This window comes from Amphiura filiformis, chromosome 13 (genome assembly GCF_039555335.1).
Source record: "Amphiura filiformis chromosome 13, Afil_fr2py, whole genome shotgun sequence".
In the NCBI taxonomy this organism is placed as follows: domain Eukaryota; kingdom Metazoa; phylum Echinodermata; class Ophiuroidea; order Amphilepidida; family Amphiuridae; genus Amphiura; species Amphiura filiformis.
This window is the reverse complement of record NC_092640.1, coordinates 54,131,205-54,147,789: the sequence shown is the minus strand read 5'-3', so window position 1 is coordinate 54,147,789 and position 16,585 is coordinate 54,131,205. Positions and strand designations below refer to the sequence as shown.

At 39.3% G+C, this 16,585-nt stretch overlaps 1 protein-coding gene and 1 long non-coding RNA gene across 2 annotated transcripts in view; one reads left to right on the top strand and one right to left on the bottom strand.

Moving 5' to 3' along the window:
* Window positions 1-16,585, top strand: part of LOC140167333 (uncharacterized) — a 525,284-nt gene that overhangs the window by 437,520 nt on the left and 71,179 nt on the right. The gene's annotated exons all lie outside the window — the stretch shown is intronic.
* Window positions 1-16,585, bottom strand: part of LOC140168527 (electroneutral sodium bicarbonate exchanger 1-like) — a 55,048-nt gene that overhangs the window by 2,004 nt on the left and 36,459 nt on the right. The window contains 14 exon segments of the mRNA XM_072191927.1: window positions 1,206-1,300; window positions 2,302-2,383; window positions 3,217-3,346; window positions 4,415-4,567; window positions 9,334-9,576; window positions 10,348-10,420; window positions 11,420-11,456; window positions 11,459-11,594; window positions 11,989-12,153; window positions 12,615-12,728; window positions 13,446-13,704; window positions 14,279-14,491; window positions 15,193-15,326; window positions 16,373-16,547. Of these exon segments, the coding sequence (XP_072048028.1) occupies window positions 1,206-1,300; window positions 2,302-2,383; window positions 3,217-3,346; window positions 4,415-4,567; window positions 9,334-9,576; window positions 10,348-10,420; window positions 11,420-11,456; window positions 11,459-11,594; window positions 11,989-12,153; window positions 12,615-12,728; window positions 13,446-13,704; window positions 14,279-14,491; window positions 15,193-15,326; window positions 16,373-16,547 (2,009 nt within the window).

Sequence of the window (16,585 nt, the reverse complement as noted above, 5' to 3'; positions counted from 1 at the left end):
CCCTATTCTAAACAAAGACAGATATGTCATAATTGGAAACAGCAGCCAATAGCTGCATCAATTAAAAACTAGGTGGTGGCCTAGTGGTTAGAGCGTCCGCCTCACGATCGGGAGGTCGCGGGTTCGAATCCCGGCCGGGCCATACCAAAGGCTTTAAAAATGGTACCTATTGTCTTCTTGCCAGGCATTCGGCATTGAAAGAATGGAGTAGGGAAAGTTAAACACATGGCTACCAGTGGACTAACCCCCTACTGTAGCTTTTCTGCTTGCAGGCATGTGGCCTAGGGTTATGAAATGGAGATAGGCGCCGCCCAATGGGCCGAAAGGCTTGGGAAGGATTTAACTTTAACTTTATGTTACAATGGTCCACTTGAATGTGACACTTAAGACTTCAGACTCCACTCAAGTTAATTTGCTCTGAGCTTGTTGTTTTGTTTTCTACTGAGTTATATTTGAGATTGCCTTCAGTTCTTGACTTGACTTTATTTTTAAACTACAGCATGTAGTTTTGCTGTTTGATTTAATATTTTGTTTTCTGTCCCTGCATGAAGAATAGCAGTATATCTGCTCGAAACGTCGGTTGTGTTTTGTCTGTTTGGTTTTGTATGTATGCTATGTACACAGTGATTTTCATCACTTCCAGTGTACTTTTGTACCGTTTTCCTGACACTTTTGAGGGCTCTTGAATTGGCAAATTTTGGCCATCGAACTTTGCGTGTTTTTGTGAATACATCAATTGGTTGTAGATTTGCAGATAAAGTTGCTAAAATAATTGTTATGTTGTTTTTGTTTATAAATTTGCTTTTTGGCATCGGGAAAGGTCTTCCCAACCCCAATTTTGTTATTCTTTGTTAATCTAATTACCAACTGTCAATACTCGCCTTTGATTTTACAACTAAGGATGAAAAATGTAAACTGCCGAACTTCTCGTCATAATGTGCATTAAAGGTTATGTCGTAGGCAATCAAAACATCACGGATGCCTGTATGTGCCAAAATGTGATGTTCCATTTGAATAACCACCCCTTGTGGAAGATGATAACTGCTCTAATGATATCTCATTTCCAGTTGAACTTTTATATTTGTAACAAATTTTCTGAATTAAGAAGTCACAACATAGAGAGAAAGAAGAGAAGCCTTTTGAAAAAAAAAATTGATATATACATTTGATTTTTTTCCAGAAATGCTGTAGAAAACACTACTTACGTCTCTTCCTCCGGTATATCATCAATTTGATTGTATTTCTCATTTTCTTCCTGGATTCTCTCCACTTCTTGTTGGATTTTTTCTTTTTGGTCCTGCTGTGTATGTATTAATATAAATGGTTACGAAGATTATATGGTGATTAGGATCAACATGATCAAATATTCATTTTATATTAAACAAATAAGCCCAATCGCCATTGTAACTTCCGTTTTTTGGACACTTTGACCTCTGACATATCGGGAAAATTGCTGTAATCATTAACAATTAATATTTATTATTGTAATAATGTTATCATTATAAATAACAAAATAATTAATCTATACAATAACCAAAATTTTGGGTTTGTTTTTATTCTAGTAATACGTTTTAAATTATATTTTGTACGCACAAAACCCAATTTTTCTAAATTTTCCGATAGGTCAAAGGACAAAGTGTCCCAAAACTGCAAAAAGTGTGCCACAATGCATTGCAAACTTCCAATGCCGATTGGGCTTATTATGACTGGTGTATATACAGATGCGTTTAAGCAGTACTGATATGGGGGAAAGGAAGTGAAAAAAAGCAAATGTAAGTGTAGTGATTAAGTGCCATGTTCCACTCTATAATGAGCAATGCAGTTGAAGTCAATATGGAAGATGTGACATAGGGGTGTAGATTTCAAATGCAGTCACTGGTTCAGGTAACCCTATTTGAAAGTCACACTCCTGTGGAAGAACAAGGTCATGTCTTCCATACAGGTGTATGGATTTCAACTGGAATAGTACAAGGGTCAAACTTTAAAACAACTAGTGTTTGGGAGCTTTTGTTTTTAAGCTAACCCTTTGAACCCGAAATGCCGCTTTAGCGGCATTGAGATGATGTCATACAGCCTTGGACATTTGTACCCTTCAGGCCAATCTGAAAGCTTGTTTTATCAGCGTTGAGCGTTGCCGTGTTTACCAATGGCTTAGTGAAGGTTTTGGGCGAAAATAGTGAACAAAACCACCAAGATATGGCATCAAAATGTATGGCTGCGGCTGATGGTTTGGTGGCCGTACTAGATGATGATAACGAAGATACGGATGATTCAGATTATGAGAATGAAAGAGGTGCTTACCTATCCTCTATTGCATCTTTGCCGTCTCGTTTGATGATGTCAGCATAACTGCCCGTGTTTGCTGCCATCGTCTTCCAGAATCCTGTACAAAGAGAAATGATCCAAAAATTGTGTCATTATGTTGATAGTCAATAGTAAGAGAAGAAATTGGGTTATTTTTTTTGGATCTCACCATACCATTATGCTGCCCAGTTTGTGTGTCTCTTTACCATAGTGACTGGATGCTTACTCTAGCATGGCCGGTTTGAGAAATTTTTTCAGGCTTGTTTGTACTCATTTTAATGCATTTTTCATGCCGATTTCAAATATGGTCATGAAAATGTACAATTCTGAAATTAGTGAAAAATTCAAATAAAATTTGAAACTTGTCGTCTGCAGTTGACACCCGCGTGGAGAGAGTTAAACAGAGAGTCTAATAACAGAAGATTCCCAAGATTAGAATGTAAAGAAATTTGGCTTTTTCCCACCATGTGATATGTTTCTAGCAGCCCAGTCTGACAGTGGGCCTATCCGGCACCTACGGTGCCTGCACTAGCACAGGCCGTCTCAACAACTTACATGTACCATCACTTCATAATTTTAGTAACCCTAAAAGTGCATCTATCAATGAGAACGGAGCACCTAACAGGTGGGGTACTCTGGATTTGGGGGATTTTGAGTGGCCCATCTTTGCACACATTTCAATTTAGCATAATAGTACAATTAATTCAGATAAAAAAATCATAAACATATCAATTAAGTTTAAAATTGGTTTGATGTACTTATTTTTCAAACTACTTCTAGCTGTCAGCACGCCTCTAGGAATGTTGTGGTGCCTGCACAATCATATGGAAAGAAGCATGATTACGTTTTCAAATCCCTGTGTCTATGCAGGTCTATGTTAGTTATTTGGATGCATAATATAGTACGTCATACCTGTTTTAGCCATTTCTTCAGAGATGTTGATGTTGGCGCGGTCGGGGAGAAATTCAACGTTAGACACCGGGATACTGAGTAAGTTACCATCTGACAGAGGTACTTGTACTCTACCAGGCATGGTTGTTAACTGCAAATACACAAATCAATCAATCAATATCAACCAAGTAATCAATCCTGCAATCCTGGGGGTGGGGGATAAATGAGCAGAAACCCACGGGATCATCGTGGTCGATGTTTAGGGTAGCAATTTTGTGCCAATTTGGAAAAAAGGGTATACATTCAGCACAGATCAGCGTTTAGGGTATGCATTTGACAGGCATGAGGTCAGCGATAGATTTGGAGGACACGAAGGGCCGGTTTATTGACCACTTTTTCTGGCATTTCAACCATCTAAAATGTAATTGTATTAGTTGTGCCAATCCATATGGGTGATGGGTCAGTGAAAAGGATACCATTTTATGGTGGTCAGTGAAATGGGTCCTTTTTTACAAGAAGGTCAGTGTTGGTATTTTCACAGGCTCCAGATCAGTGTTTAGGGTGTGATATTTGAGGGCCTGCTTGAGGATGACAAAACATGAAAGTATAGTGCCCCACCACATGCACACCCAAGTATCACCACCTTTCCCATGACAAACTTAAAACGTATGTCCTCAGACTCAATGGAAGTGGTGTGTTGTACATGCAATTCTTCCCGTTAATTAAACATACCTTCTCAACCTCCTTGGCCTTCTTATTCTAACCATTCTTCTCCCTTTTGACAATTTCAGGCAAGATGCATGTAATCCTTACTCTTAATCAAACGTAGCTTCTCTGCCTGGACTTGTTGCTCCTCAGCCTTCTTCTTGTCATGCTTATCCCTCTTGACGTGTTCAGGCAAGATACATGCAATCCTTCCCCTTTATCAAACCTACCTTCTCTACCTGTGCTTGTTGCTCCTCAGCCTTCTTCTTGTCATGCTTATCCCTCTTGACGTGTTCAGGCAAGATACATGCAATCCTTCCCCTTAATCAAACCTAACATCTCTGCCTGGGCTTGTTGCTCTGCAGCCTTCTTCTTGTCATGCTTCTCTCTTTTGATGTGTTCAGGCAAGATACATGCAATCCTTTCCCTTAACCAAACCTACCTTCTCTGCCTGGGCTTGTTGCTCCTCAGCTGAGGCACGATGCATGCAATCCTTCCCCTTAACCAAACCTACCTTCTCAGCCTGAGCTTTTTCCTCCTCGTCCTTCTTCTTTTTGTCGTGCTTCTCTCTCTTGACAATATCAGGCAAGATGTCATCAAGGTTAACCAATTCTGTTTGTGTGAATATGTAATCCATGACTTTCCTAACCCCGACCATACCCACCACCTGTAGAAATGGATAATTATAACAGCACTTCTATTTTGTCAGTAAAGAAATTGGTATGTGAAAAGTTAATAAAGTCACTCTGCAGAGTTACCCAGAGTTCCTGGAAATGATTCGGGATCTTACAGAGGTAGGTAGAAAGACAGGCCACAATATGAACATAAAGAAAACCAAAGTTATGATGAGCAATGACTGTATTAAATCAAAACTTGAACAAGCAACTGTACGTCTTGCCATTTCAATGGTTTGGCCCGACTGCATGACAAATGGACAGAATGGCAGACAGAATAATGGAAAGTACTACATACAGATGGACAAATTGGTATACAATGGTACTATGGTAAAAATATTTTCACGAGGTGAAATTATGGACTGTTCATATTTCACCGAATGATAATATTCTTTTTATTGAAGAAAAAAAAAATATTTGTTTTATATAACTCATCAAAAAAACGGGTGCAGAGTGCAATGGTCTTTTTCTATAAATAGCAAGAATAATCAATAGTAATTGACCAATCAAATGATATGAATCTTTGTGTGAGTTATATCAAAACATATAGTGGTGGCATACAGTTGCAGACATCATGGACATGCTTCATCAATACCTTAAGCTAGTCTTATCAATATCACCTGTTTGATGGCTGCGTCGTAGGCCCTTGGCAGCCTTCACTGAACCATGGAGGGGGACTACGCCACAACCTGTCAAGGGCCTACGACGCAGCTATCAAACGGGTTCCTCGTCACGGGTCAATACTTAAGCGCCAGCCCATTAGGCCTGACGATGCGTCTCGGATGAAACGTGATACTGTAGCCAACTCAAAACAGTAAGTCCAGATGAACAGTTTGATATTTAATTTTTAATTTAAATCCAGTGTGGACACACACTTGTAAGTAGGGTAATTTAATTGCTGGGTCGAAAGTAAGTACTAACAAAAAGTAGGCTACGGTCTAAACACACCTATAGTCTATTCACTTAATGCATACATGTAAAAATGTGTATCCATGCAAAGGGCATTATGTCAGTGTACTTCGGTTACATCTATAAATGCGCTTTTATAAATGCGCACGTGACCCATGGGCACGACAAACCAAGACCAGCAGGCGCGACCAAATCCTCATGCATTAACCACTATACAGAAAGGGATAGGAATTCTGTAGATAAATATCATCAAATTTAAGTATTTATTGAATTGCAAAATTATTACACATTTTGCAAATATTTCGAATTTGTAATATATTATCAAAAACAAAATTGTGAAAGTATTTGACGCCGGAAAAAATAATCAACTAGGGAAACGTTTACAATATAATCACAAAGTTGAACAAAATAAGCAATTTTGCTGCACAGCAGTCTCACGTTGTTCCGCCTTTGCATTCAAATGTATAGAAAGACCACTCGCTATGTAGAAGGTCACTTCGAGACTTACTGTCTATAAGCTGTTATGGCAGCGCGGAGGTGGTCACGTGCGCATATATAAAAGCGCATTTATTTATATCGTTATGAACACGGCAGAGTGCCGAATACGCAAAATTGCTGTTCTGAGTAAACGGCGTTTGAAAATCTTGGTACCATTCCATTGGTCCTTCTAAAAATTTAGAATATTCGTGAGAACACATTTGAAATGTATATTATAGAAGTGAATGTACACGAATTATTGGCAATACTTGTATGTTCTGAAATAATCGATATATCCCTCAAACACGTTTTAACAGCTATTCGGCTTTATGCTGTATCCAAAATGTCTCTGCCACTGCACAGAGAGAGGTCGAATAAGCATTCAACTACGTGTAAACCATAGCACGCATTCTTGATTTGGGGCTTTTGTGTACAAATTACTGGTTATCCTAAAGCTATGTAGAATTAACTTGCTATTAAGTTATAAACAGTCATCCCTTTAATATTTAGCAAAAACTCGAGGATATTAAAGCAAAAATAACAATATTGGCCAATATTTTGCGTATGATTTTCCGGGATTTCCCAATTTCACGTGCGCGCACTCACATTATTAAACGACAGCAATATCATGTGGGGAATGTTTGTACGTATTTTGGTATCACTGGATAGAAGATATCTACAGCTATACGTTGGTATCAATATATTAGTATAGGACAGCTATACGTTGGTATCAAATATATTAGTATAGGACATGTAATATAGAACATTCGGGGTTTCCCGCTTTACAATACTATAGATCAACATGATTTGTACAGCTAAGTATACGATTCGTCTCTCTGCCGAATTCATTTATCTCACTTAGGCGCGATTCGCCCAAATCAAAATTTCAACATCTACGTCGGTGAGTAAGATTTACCATTAATTTTTGGTGGAAATAAAAGATAACCTGAAACATAATCATACGCATACAAAAACTCAATTTGCTCAAAATACTCGATTCGTCACTCTGCCGAATTCATAACGAATAACCGAAGTACACTATACGTACAGGCCTGACTAAGGTGTACTAGGAGGGTCGCTTAATTCTTGCCTAATCATGGTAACCAATCTGCTATGCCTTGATGCTAATCATACCATGTGCACATTCTATCCCAGACTTCTCTAGACTCAAATTAAGTGAGTAATTTACAAAAGCGTGATACGGCTGGGAATAGGACCTGACACCTGTATTTCAAAGTGAATCTCTTACACTCTTAAAATGATCTACTCACTTTTTAACTGAAACTTGTCAAATTTGACAAGGGAAACTATTTAATTCAGATAGGTTATATATTTTTATTGAGACAGTTTACCCTTGTCCGAAAGTCACAAAGATAAGATATAGGCCTAAGCATATAGACAGCCCTTGTATAACCATGCACTGAAAACCTACACTAAAGGATTCCTGGCAACAGTGTATACCCCTGCTGCTCCCGCCCCTGAAATTCACCCCCCACGCCAAAAAAATTCCTGGTGCTGCCACTGATAGTTGTTGCCACCGACCCCGGTCAAAAGGTTGTGGTGGCCAACGTAGGTACTCCGGTAGTAGCAGCGCTACTGCTACTCTCATAAGAATCCTGTAGTGTAAATACTAACACACTGACAATCACAGGAACAATAATGGGCCACTCCAGTTGTAATTCACACACCATGGAAGATATAGGTGTTTCCATTTGAAATGTACACTTTCTGGGAGATTAAGGTCAAGTCGTCCATATGGGGTGTATGGATTTCAACTGGAATAGCCCAACTTTTATAACAGGTATCTATGCCAATATTTTTGCATTCAACAGTTTGGCTTCATTTGCTATTATGCAGAGCACTCTTCAATTATAACCATTGCCCCCGGGCAAGAATGGGGCACTTGCCAGGGCATAGTGGGGGATTTGAAGACAAGCCTGGAATTTGTGACTCAAGAATGGCAAGATGGGACTGGCACATGATCGAGCCGGGATTTTGTCAGGACTTGGTCACAGAATCACCATTCAAAGATGCCACCTCATGCTTGGAACTCAATGGATGGCACCTTGGGGAAATTCACCATTGTAGGAGACTGGGACTTGGTCAGGCTGAAACTCACCATTTGAAGATCCCCCCGCACAGAAATGAGTGACGACTAGTGAGGGACTTTTCCATTTTCAAACTTGAAACCCTGTCCAGGTCCCGTAGTCGCCAGGGTACGCGGGGCCAGCTAGGGTTACAACTGAAAGGTGCATTATAATAGTAACTTCAGTAATAGGTCATTGGTTATTCATATTAACTAAAGCTAAGGAGCAAATAATTATGTGTATTAATTTGTGGTGTAGCCAGGAATTTATTCAGGAGGGACAAGGTGAATCACATGGGGCAAAATTTGCCAAAATGGTCAAAAAGACTTAAATATTTATAAAAAAAAAATGCTGCAGCCAGTATCCCATAGGAGGAGGAGGGGAAGGAGAAGGGAAGGTTCCTTCATAATTTGCCCCACTGGCTACACCACTGTTATTTTGCAACTTTAGTACCACATGCAGCACTACGGGCCACAACATATCAATATATCAACCACCATGACACACTTTACAGGGCTGTCATATGCTTACTTCCTGCAAACATGCGGTCACAACAACGTCACGCAGTGAATAAGAATAAAAAGAAATTCTCATCAATTTTTTCTTGTCAGATAGTAATTAATTTAAAGGGTATTACTAAACAAGCATGTAAAATAAACCCTAATCTCAATCCAACCTTTTGTTGTTGTCTTATACGACAAATAGTTGTCCCAACTTTTATTAGTTGTCCCAACTTTTATGTATCTTCAATGCATTACGTACATGATACATGCATACACGCAGTAGACAACAATGTGCCACTGGCTATTTACTGTTAGTAATAATCCTAAAAGCAAAAGACACATATAAAGATGTATATGTCAAAATCCTGAGAATTTAAGAGCGCTTGTGCATGGCATCAACATTTACTGGAGCTCGCCAGGTCAGGGTTGCATTCTTGCGTGTCTGCGCGTCCTGGGACCCCTTGCTTTTTCGTTTTGGACGATTTGGATCCCTTAAATTACAAGTTGATTGGACCAACGGGTCCGATCAAAACTGCATGTCCCTCTTAAATTTTACATTGCATGGAATAGAAGCTTAAATAATAAATGCCGAGTTGCTTATAATACAATGTTGTCATTTCGCCTATAGAACGCTATGTGTGGTATATCACTTTTTCGTTCATGACATCTAAACAAAATATTGTTTAGTGTTAAAATTTCACTGGGAAAAAGTCAATGAAAGTGGGAGCATGAGGCTTGTCAATCAGGTCACCAAATCTGGAAAAGTTCCATCTCTGCACTTACCATTACGGGAAAGATGAGGGCAGCTTTTGTGGACTTAATGATCCATAGGATGACCAAACAAGAGATCTGTATGATGGTGAACAAGTGCACCCTCTTTAATTCAACAACCCGTAGGTAGTGGTAGTCAGGCTGATGCTTCCCAGGCATAAAGAGGAGAGCTATACGATCAACTAACTGGACGCCTTTGAGGGAAGAGACACCCATGTAGAGGAATACGCCGTATAGAACTGGCATTGGAACAAACTGTGAATTGAGAAAAATTGAGAAAACAAATCAATTGATTCAAGACCGTTGTGGAATGGCTGCCCTATGTTAGATTTTGAAACTACATTTGCAGTGAAATACACAAATTTTAAAATTATTTGGATGGAATGTAACCAAGTAACGGTTTCGGCAGAACTGTTAGCAAATTCTTCTTACGAACCACATGCAGCACTACGGGCCACAACATATCAATATATAAACCACAATGACACACTTTACAGGGCTGTCATATGCTTACTTCCTGCAAACATGACTTTTTAATTTGAGTCCAGCTGAACCCTCCCATGGATTCGTGGATAACAACTGGTAATGAAGACTACACCATTTTAGCTCTGGGGTCTAAGTGTCACATGTATGTGGACCAATTTAACATCCAAGTTTTTAATTTGAGTACTAACCAATCCTCAATCGGGGGAGTTGACACCATGCATAGTTTGAAAATTATTTGGAAGGAATATTCATATAAAGTCGAACAGTCTCGGTGGATGAGACAAGTAGGTTTATATGATAGGCCTACAGCGGTGTGTGTGTATGGGGGGGGGGGCAGTACTTTAGGTTTTGTAGTTGCTCCATTACTCAGAGATGGAACCAAGACTGTATGTCAGTCTAAAATATCGCCTGCTTTCACGATTACCTTGTGGGATTCAAGTTGTGTTGCACAAGTAATATTTCTCTCGAGGAGAATGATTTTGGGATTCCGACCACAAATAGCCTAAATAATGAAAACTAGAGAACAAATTGAATACCTACCAGTAATATTTTTGTCATTAACACAGCTAATCCTACTAATAAGAACACAACAAAGCCAGTCACTCTTTGCTCCCTGCAATAGATAGAACAAGAAAAAGTACAGGTTGATGTCATGTTGGAAGGAAGCTTATATCATGATATAGCATGCCCATACTATCGCGAGATGGCCGAGTGGTTAAGGCGTTGCGCTGCCGGCCGGGAGATACGATCGACGAGGGTTCGAGCCTTGGGCTTGCCTTAGGTGAAATTCTCTTCCCTCCTAAAAAGTTTCTATATGTCAGGAATCCTTCAATTCAGGAAGTCACGTAAAGCCGTTGGTCCCGTGTACAGGAAGAGTCAAACCCTGTGCACGTTAAGTGTCAGAGCTATTCGAAAAGAGAAGGGGGACCATCCCCGGTTCTGATATCTGCAATCAATCCTAGGTTCCAGGATCGTGCATAGGTAAAAAACTGTGCACGTTAAGCCCGTGCGACAATACTCAATTTGAGGTATGCACGTGTATAGGAAGAAGAAGAACCAATGTGTCCAGTTAGCTCAACCAGTCAGGCGCTTTACTCTGGTACACGTCGGTATGCGTTCCCAGGCTTGCAGTGTCTAATTCTGTCTTTGAAATTCAAGACAAGAACCTTACTGCTAATTGTCCTGGCCTACCTGTACATAACTTGGGGATGTTTCTGGCTGCGATGGTTCATGTAGATTAGGGTTTGTGCTGAGCTTGTATCATCTCTGAAAATGGTTTATAGAATGATTTGAGCTACTGTGATCAGCAACTCTCTGGAAAGTATGCAGCCGTGTGGCCATGCAGGGCAAAACAAAGATCACCACCATTTGTGAATTCATGTCCATAGTAGTTTAGGAATATGGCACTCCAGTATATACTTCATCTGATAACCTTGTATATGTGTCGTCCAAAGTTTATTTGTCAGAGTATTGTAAAGACACACACAATCCTGCTCTATTCCTCTGAGGACCGTGTGTTGAATATAAATTACTACAAAATTCTCACTCTCACCTACAAGGGATTCCATAACCAGGCTGCTGACCAGTGGTCACATCTATATCACCAACTTACCTACAGCCGACAATTTTGGGTTTTTCACCAGGTGCTCCGCTTTCTCAACTTCCAAGCTGCTAACGTGATTTACAGAAAGCACTGTTTCGGCGACGCACCAAGGCAACCCCAGAATAGAGCAGACAACTATCCCTACTGATACTACTAGCAGGTCTAGATGGTAACCAACTCCTTTCTGTTGAACATAAGAGGACATAATATATTACACAAACTGTTTATCATGTTGATCCTCTATTTTTTGTGAAAGGAGGCCAGGTCAATAAGAAATGCATGACTAACATTTTATTTTTATTTACTGCTGTGATCTGTTGGTACATGAAGATCAGGACACGAGCGCTGACAAGATGGCTGCTATGACCAGGTTTGGATTAGATTGATACGAGTTATGGTCCCAAAAGAAATGCATGACTAACCTTTTGTCTATTTTTTCCTGTTAACAAAGACCACTGTGATCTGTTGGTACATGAAGATCAGGATCGTTGCTAGGAGAGCTGGGAAGATGACTGCTATGACCAGGCTTAGGGATAAGGTTATAGAGTTATGTTGCCCAAAAGAAATGCATGACTAACCTTGAGTCTATTTTCTTTCCTGTTGACAATGACCGATGTGATCTGTTGGTCCATAAAGACGAGGATGACTGCAAGGAGAGCTGGCAAGATGGCTGCTATGGCAGTCCACCACTGATTCTTGCCAAATGGATGGATGACCCAGTTCTTCCTGAGGGGGCTGCTGGGCTATAAAGGAATAGATTTAAAAGACGATGATAATTGTTAAATGGATTATTCCAGTTGATATCCACACATCCATATGCAAGACATGACCTTAATGTTCCACAAAGGAGTGATTTGGTGGTGCATCCTTTTTAGACTGCTGCATTCATTCGTCAAATTTCTGGATTGACGATTGAGAAACATATTCGACTGCATTTGTTATTTAACCCATAATTTTATAACTTCATAGCGTGATCTTGCCACAATGAGCTGCTAGACAGTCGCGCACATCCAAAGTTGTGCGTGAATATTTTCACAAGTCTGACACGATACTAGCAGTATAAAGCATAACACAAATTCATCGACTAATGGATTTAGTCCACTTCCTCTTGAAGATATTTAGTGAAGGGATGTTAAAGAAGGGCAGCAGTATACTATACTTTAGTGAAGGGCACAATGGCGGCTTAGTGATGGGCGGTACTTACCTGGAATGTGGTCGGTACAGGTAATTTGGGTGTTGGGATTCCAAAGTAAGCATCTACTCCAATCATGACCATGACGGCGACTAATACAGCAAAGTCACTAATTGTTTGGCGAATCTGAAAACAAATGCAATCAGAATGGCGAAGTAAAGGAAAATAGGGTATCAACATGGCTTCAAAATTGTTTAAAGTGGATATTTTCCGTTACCATGTAAATAACAACACACAAATATGTGACCCAATGCGAGTAAATGAGGGACATGTCGTAAATATTGTTAATATTGAGATTTTTTGTATTTTCATATAAAAGACATCTCTGTCAGATTTTTACGGTTACAAAGATATGATCGGTCAATGGTCATCGAACTTGGGCAGTTTGGAATACAGAATACAAAGAAACAAGTCTTTAAGTTTGGAGCACATTAATTTTGATTAAAAACACACCATAACCGCACCGCATGATTATGCCATGAGAAAGCATCATAGTGCCGGAAATCATTTTTTTCATCGTATGCTTTCAATCTTACATTGAGGCCGACCATTAAACCAATGGTCCAAATTTTGATAACTATTTGTTCCAGCAGTTTTGATATGATAAGTAAACGGGTGTATGCCCCATAGGATAATACATACACTTCCAGTCGTGGTTACCACCGTTTACTACGTTTTTGTTCACACCATCTAAACGAAACATTATATCTCAGGCATTAAATTTTACCGGGATAATGACTAATGAGGATAATATGATTTCTCCTGACATTAAAATCGGGTTTGATGAAGAAACATGGGGAGATGAGGATGTCAATTGGGTCAATGCCTTCCTTTAATACTTACACGTGTAGGTAAATAACCACTAGCCCTGAATTCTTTGAGATTGTAGGCTATTGTGAATGTTCCAAACATAAGAATTGCAGACATCAAGAAGACATCACACCTTGGAGGGTGATTTAGGGCCACCTGGCAATCTTCGCCGGCTGGGACACCGCCCTGTTCCTCGCATGTTTCCAGCTTAATCTGTTCCCAGTTTGTATCCCCGGTATCGCCTGGTCCACATTCGCACTCATAATACCAGCTGTTATTGTACGGCGGGAACCTACACGAATAAAGAAACAAAGATATCAAAAATATTTTGACAAGTGTCACCTGATCTATTTTGGTTGTTAACCATATGTCATGCTATTTTTGTAACAATACATGTTTGAAATAATAGAATTAATATGAGTTTATGAAGAGAGTTAACATGGTTAACTCCTTTAAAGGTAGGTGTTCAGATAGTTTTGTATTGGGTTTGTTACCTGACGTTGAGACCTGCACCAAATAAATCAATTTCCAAATTTTGAAGTAAATTGTACTAACCGTTTTGACGTTAAAATTTGTTTCACAACGGCCCATAGAACAGTATGTGTGGTATACGACAATTGGGGATGAGGCTATTACTTTTTCATTCATTGCATCTAAATATTGAATATATTTTAGGCCCAAAAACTGGGATTATGAGAAAAATACAAGCTTACTTCTGATGCCAACATTTCCATTTTGATAGGGAAAAATGGGTGGGGGTGAGACTATAAATCAGGTCTTCAACTAAAGATGATTGAGATGAGACTTGAGAAACTCAAATTTTGCCCCATGAATATTAATGAGTTCATGAATAGAGGTTAACTCACTTTTTAATTGGGTACTTTTCATAGACTCCTTCAAGTTTAAATAGTGATTCATAAATAAAGATGAAAGCGATGAGACTACAGAAACTCTCCATTGTGAAGCGAGTGAAATACTTCACAAATGCACTCGCATCCGTTGCTACTAGTATAACGCACAGCACGGCTGTCCAGATGCCGATCCAAACTCGAAATGACAGATACTCTAAACCGGTGGAACTGTTGAGATAGAATTCAAAATTATCATAGAATGAGATTAAAATGGACACATGCAAGACACTGTTAGACAAGGAGATCCATGGATCACAAGTGCTGCATGCATTTTCTATTTTGGGTATTAACAATACAATGTATGTAATTTGACCTTATAAAATTCAAGTAAAACCCACAAAATTTCATCTAGATGACCTTTGACACAGAAGTCCTCAACACCTGTGAGAAACCCAAACCCAATGATTATGCTTCAGTTACATCAAAATCCATTGACTTATGGAAGTAGCATTTTGAGCCAACAGTCAAAGTCCCTGTTTATTGTATGCTGTGAATCCTCGCATATTCATAAGGGCTGATTGTTCGATTGTCCTGTGTCTAACAATAACATCACCAGCATTCCATGCCTTTGCGTATATGGTCGAATCCAACGAAAAGTGTACACGGCATGTTCAGGGCCATAACTTGAAAGTATTAATCAATTGGCATTCGTTTTTGTATTGTGTTTATTCGCCTTGATCATACGCTTCGCGCCATATATGTGATAGAGCATTGCTTGTCTTTGCATTTACGTGAAAGACAGTGAAAATATGCGGTAAATGCATTTCGCCTGCCGCATTTCATGGAACGATTGGCCCTCATTATCGGGTGATGCTGAGACTTTGACTGTTTGGAATTTATCTGTATCGCTTTCGTCCATCTCAACTTACTCGCAGAATGATACTAGAATCTTCTCAAAAACTAAGATGGGTCCTGTGGGGGCCAAGATCGTCAGCGGCTGACCAGAAAACAACGCAAATCCAACACCGCAAATTGAAGCACCCAGCAGACTCTCAAGTGTTGCCTGGAGGAGGGAAAAATAACATATACGAAAAGGTAAACAAACAAAAAATTAGAAGTTTGTTTCCTGCAGGGATGCAAATTTAGGGTTTCTTTTGAGCAATTTTACATTTGCTTCATTTAATTTGTACTATTTAAGAAATCCAAAAGAAATTATAAATATTGTCATATTAAGAAGTTAATGGGGCTGAATACCCTGTACACGAATATATAAACACAATGGGGGAACAAAATTGCTTGCTACAAGAGGTAACTGATTATGAATATATACCAAAGAATTAAGGAACAGCCTTTTTAAAAACTATATAAGGGACAGTTCACAAACACTTGTAACAGGGATGGGGTGGGGGAAGGGGAGTCTGATGATAAAAGGTAGCTCTGAAAATCTTGATCCCTCTCAAGGGAGGCTTTAAAAAAAAACCTGTTTTTTAGTGTAGAACATGAGATTTACACTGTTTTCTATGGGGCTGACGTACATTTTTCATTGCCAAAAGGAAAGCCAAGAAAATAATTTTAGGTCCAAAGCGGCCTTGAAATTTTTTTTACATCAAGCCCATTCTAACAAATGTTTGTGAACAAATTATCACCACAAAAGACCAGGTTTACCAAACAATTTCAGCCTATATTTCAGGAGTGCGACCCTTGAAATTCCACATGAACAGAAATTAAATCATCAGAAGGGAATTTTGTGCCAATTTACCATAATTGTGATTTGTTCTAAATCGCAATAACTTCATGAATTGTTTTGTAGCAAAATTCATTGAAAAGGAATAAAATTAAAATTCGTCTGCTCAAGCTGGTGTGGCTCGACGATAGCTCAAAGTTGCCTCATTGGGCTTCCAAATTGGCAGGGCCGGCTTTACCATAGGGCCAGATGGGCCCGGGCCCAGGGCCCCAAAAATTGCCCTGTGCAGTGTGCATCTTCCATTTTAGCCAAAAACAAAATAGTGTACAAAAATTGCTTCGCGCGCAAATGTCCTAGTAAAATCTTAAAACTTAAATCCCACCAAATTGGGAGGTTTTCAATCCCACAATACCCTTCTTTCTTACCATGTAATCATGAGTTGCTTCTCCTAGTAAACCTCCAAATATTATTACTGTTTTGAGACAAGCAAAATACATGAAGATAAAAGAGGCAAAACATTGGATGTGTAGGGCGTGTGTGAAATCGGTAAGATAATGCGGGAGTCGCCGCTTTACGTCTTCGATCAAACCACCAAATATTCTGCAAGTCAAAATGAAAGGAAACAGAAGATGTAAAAG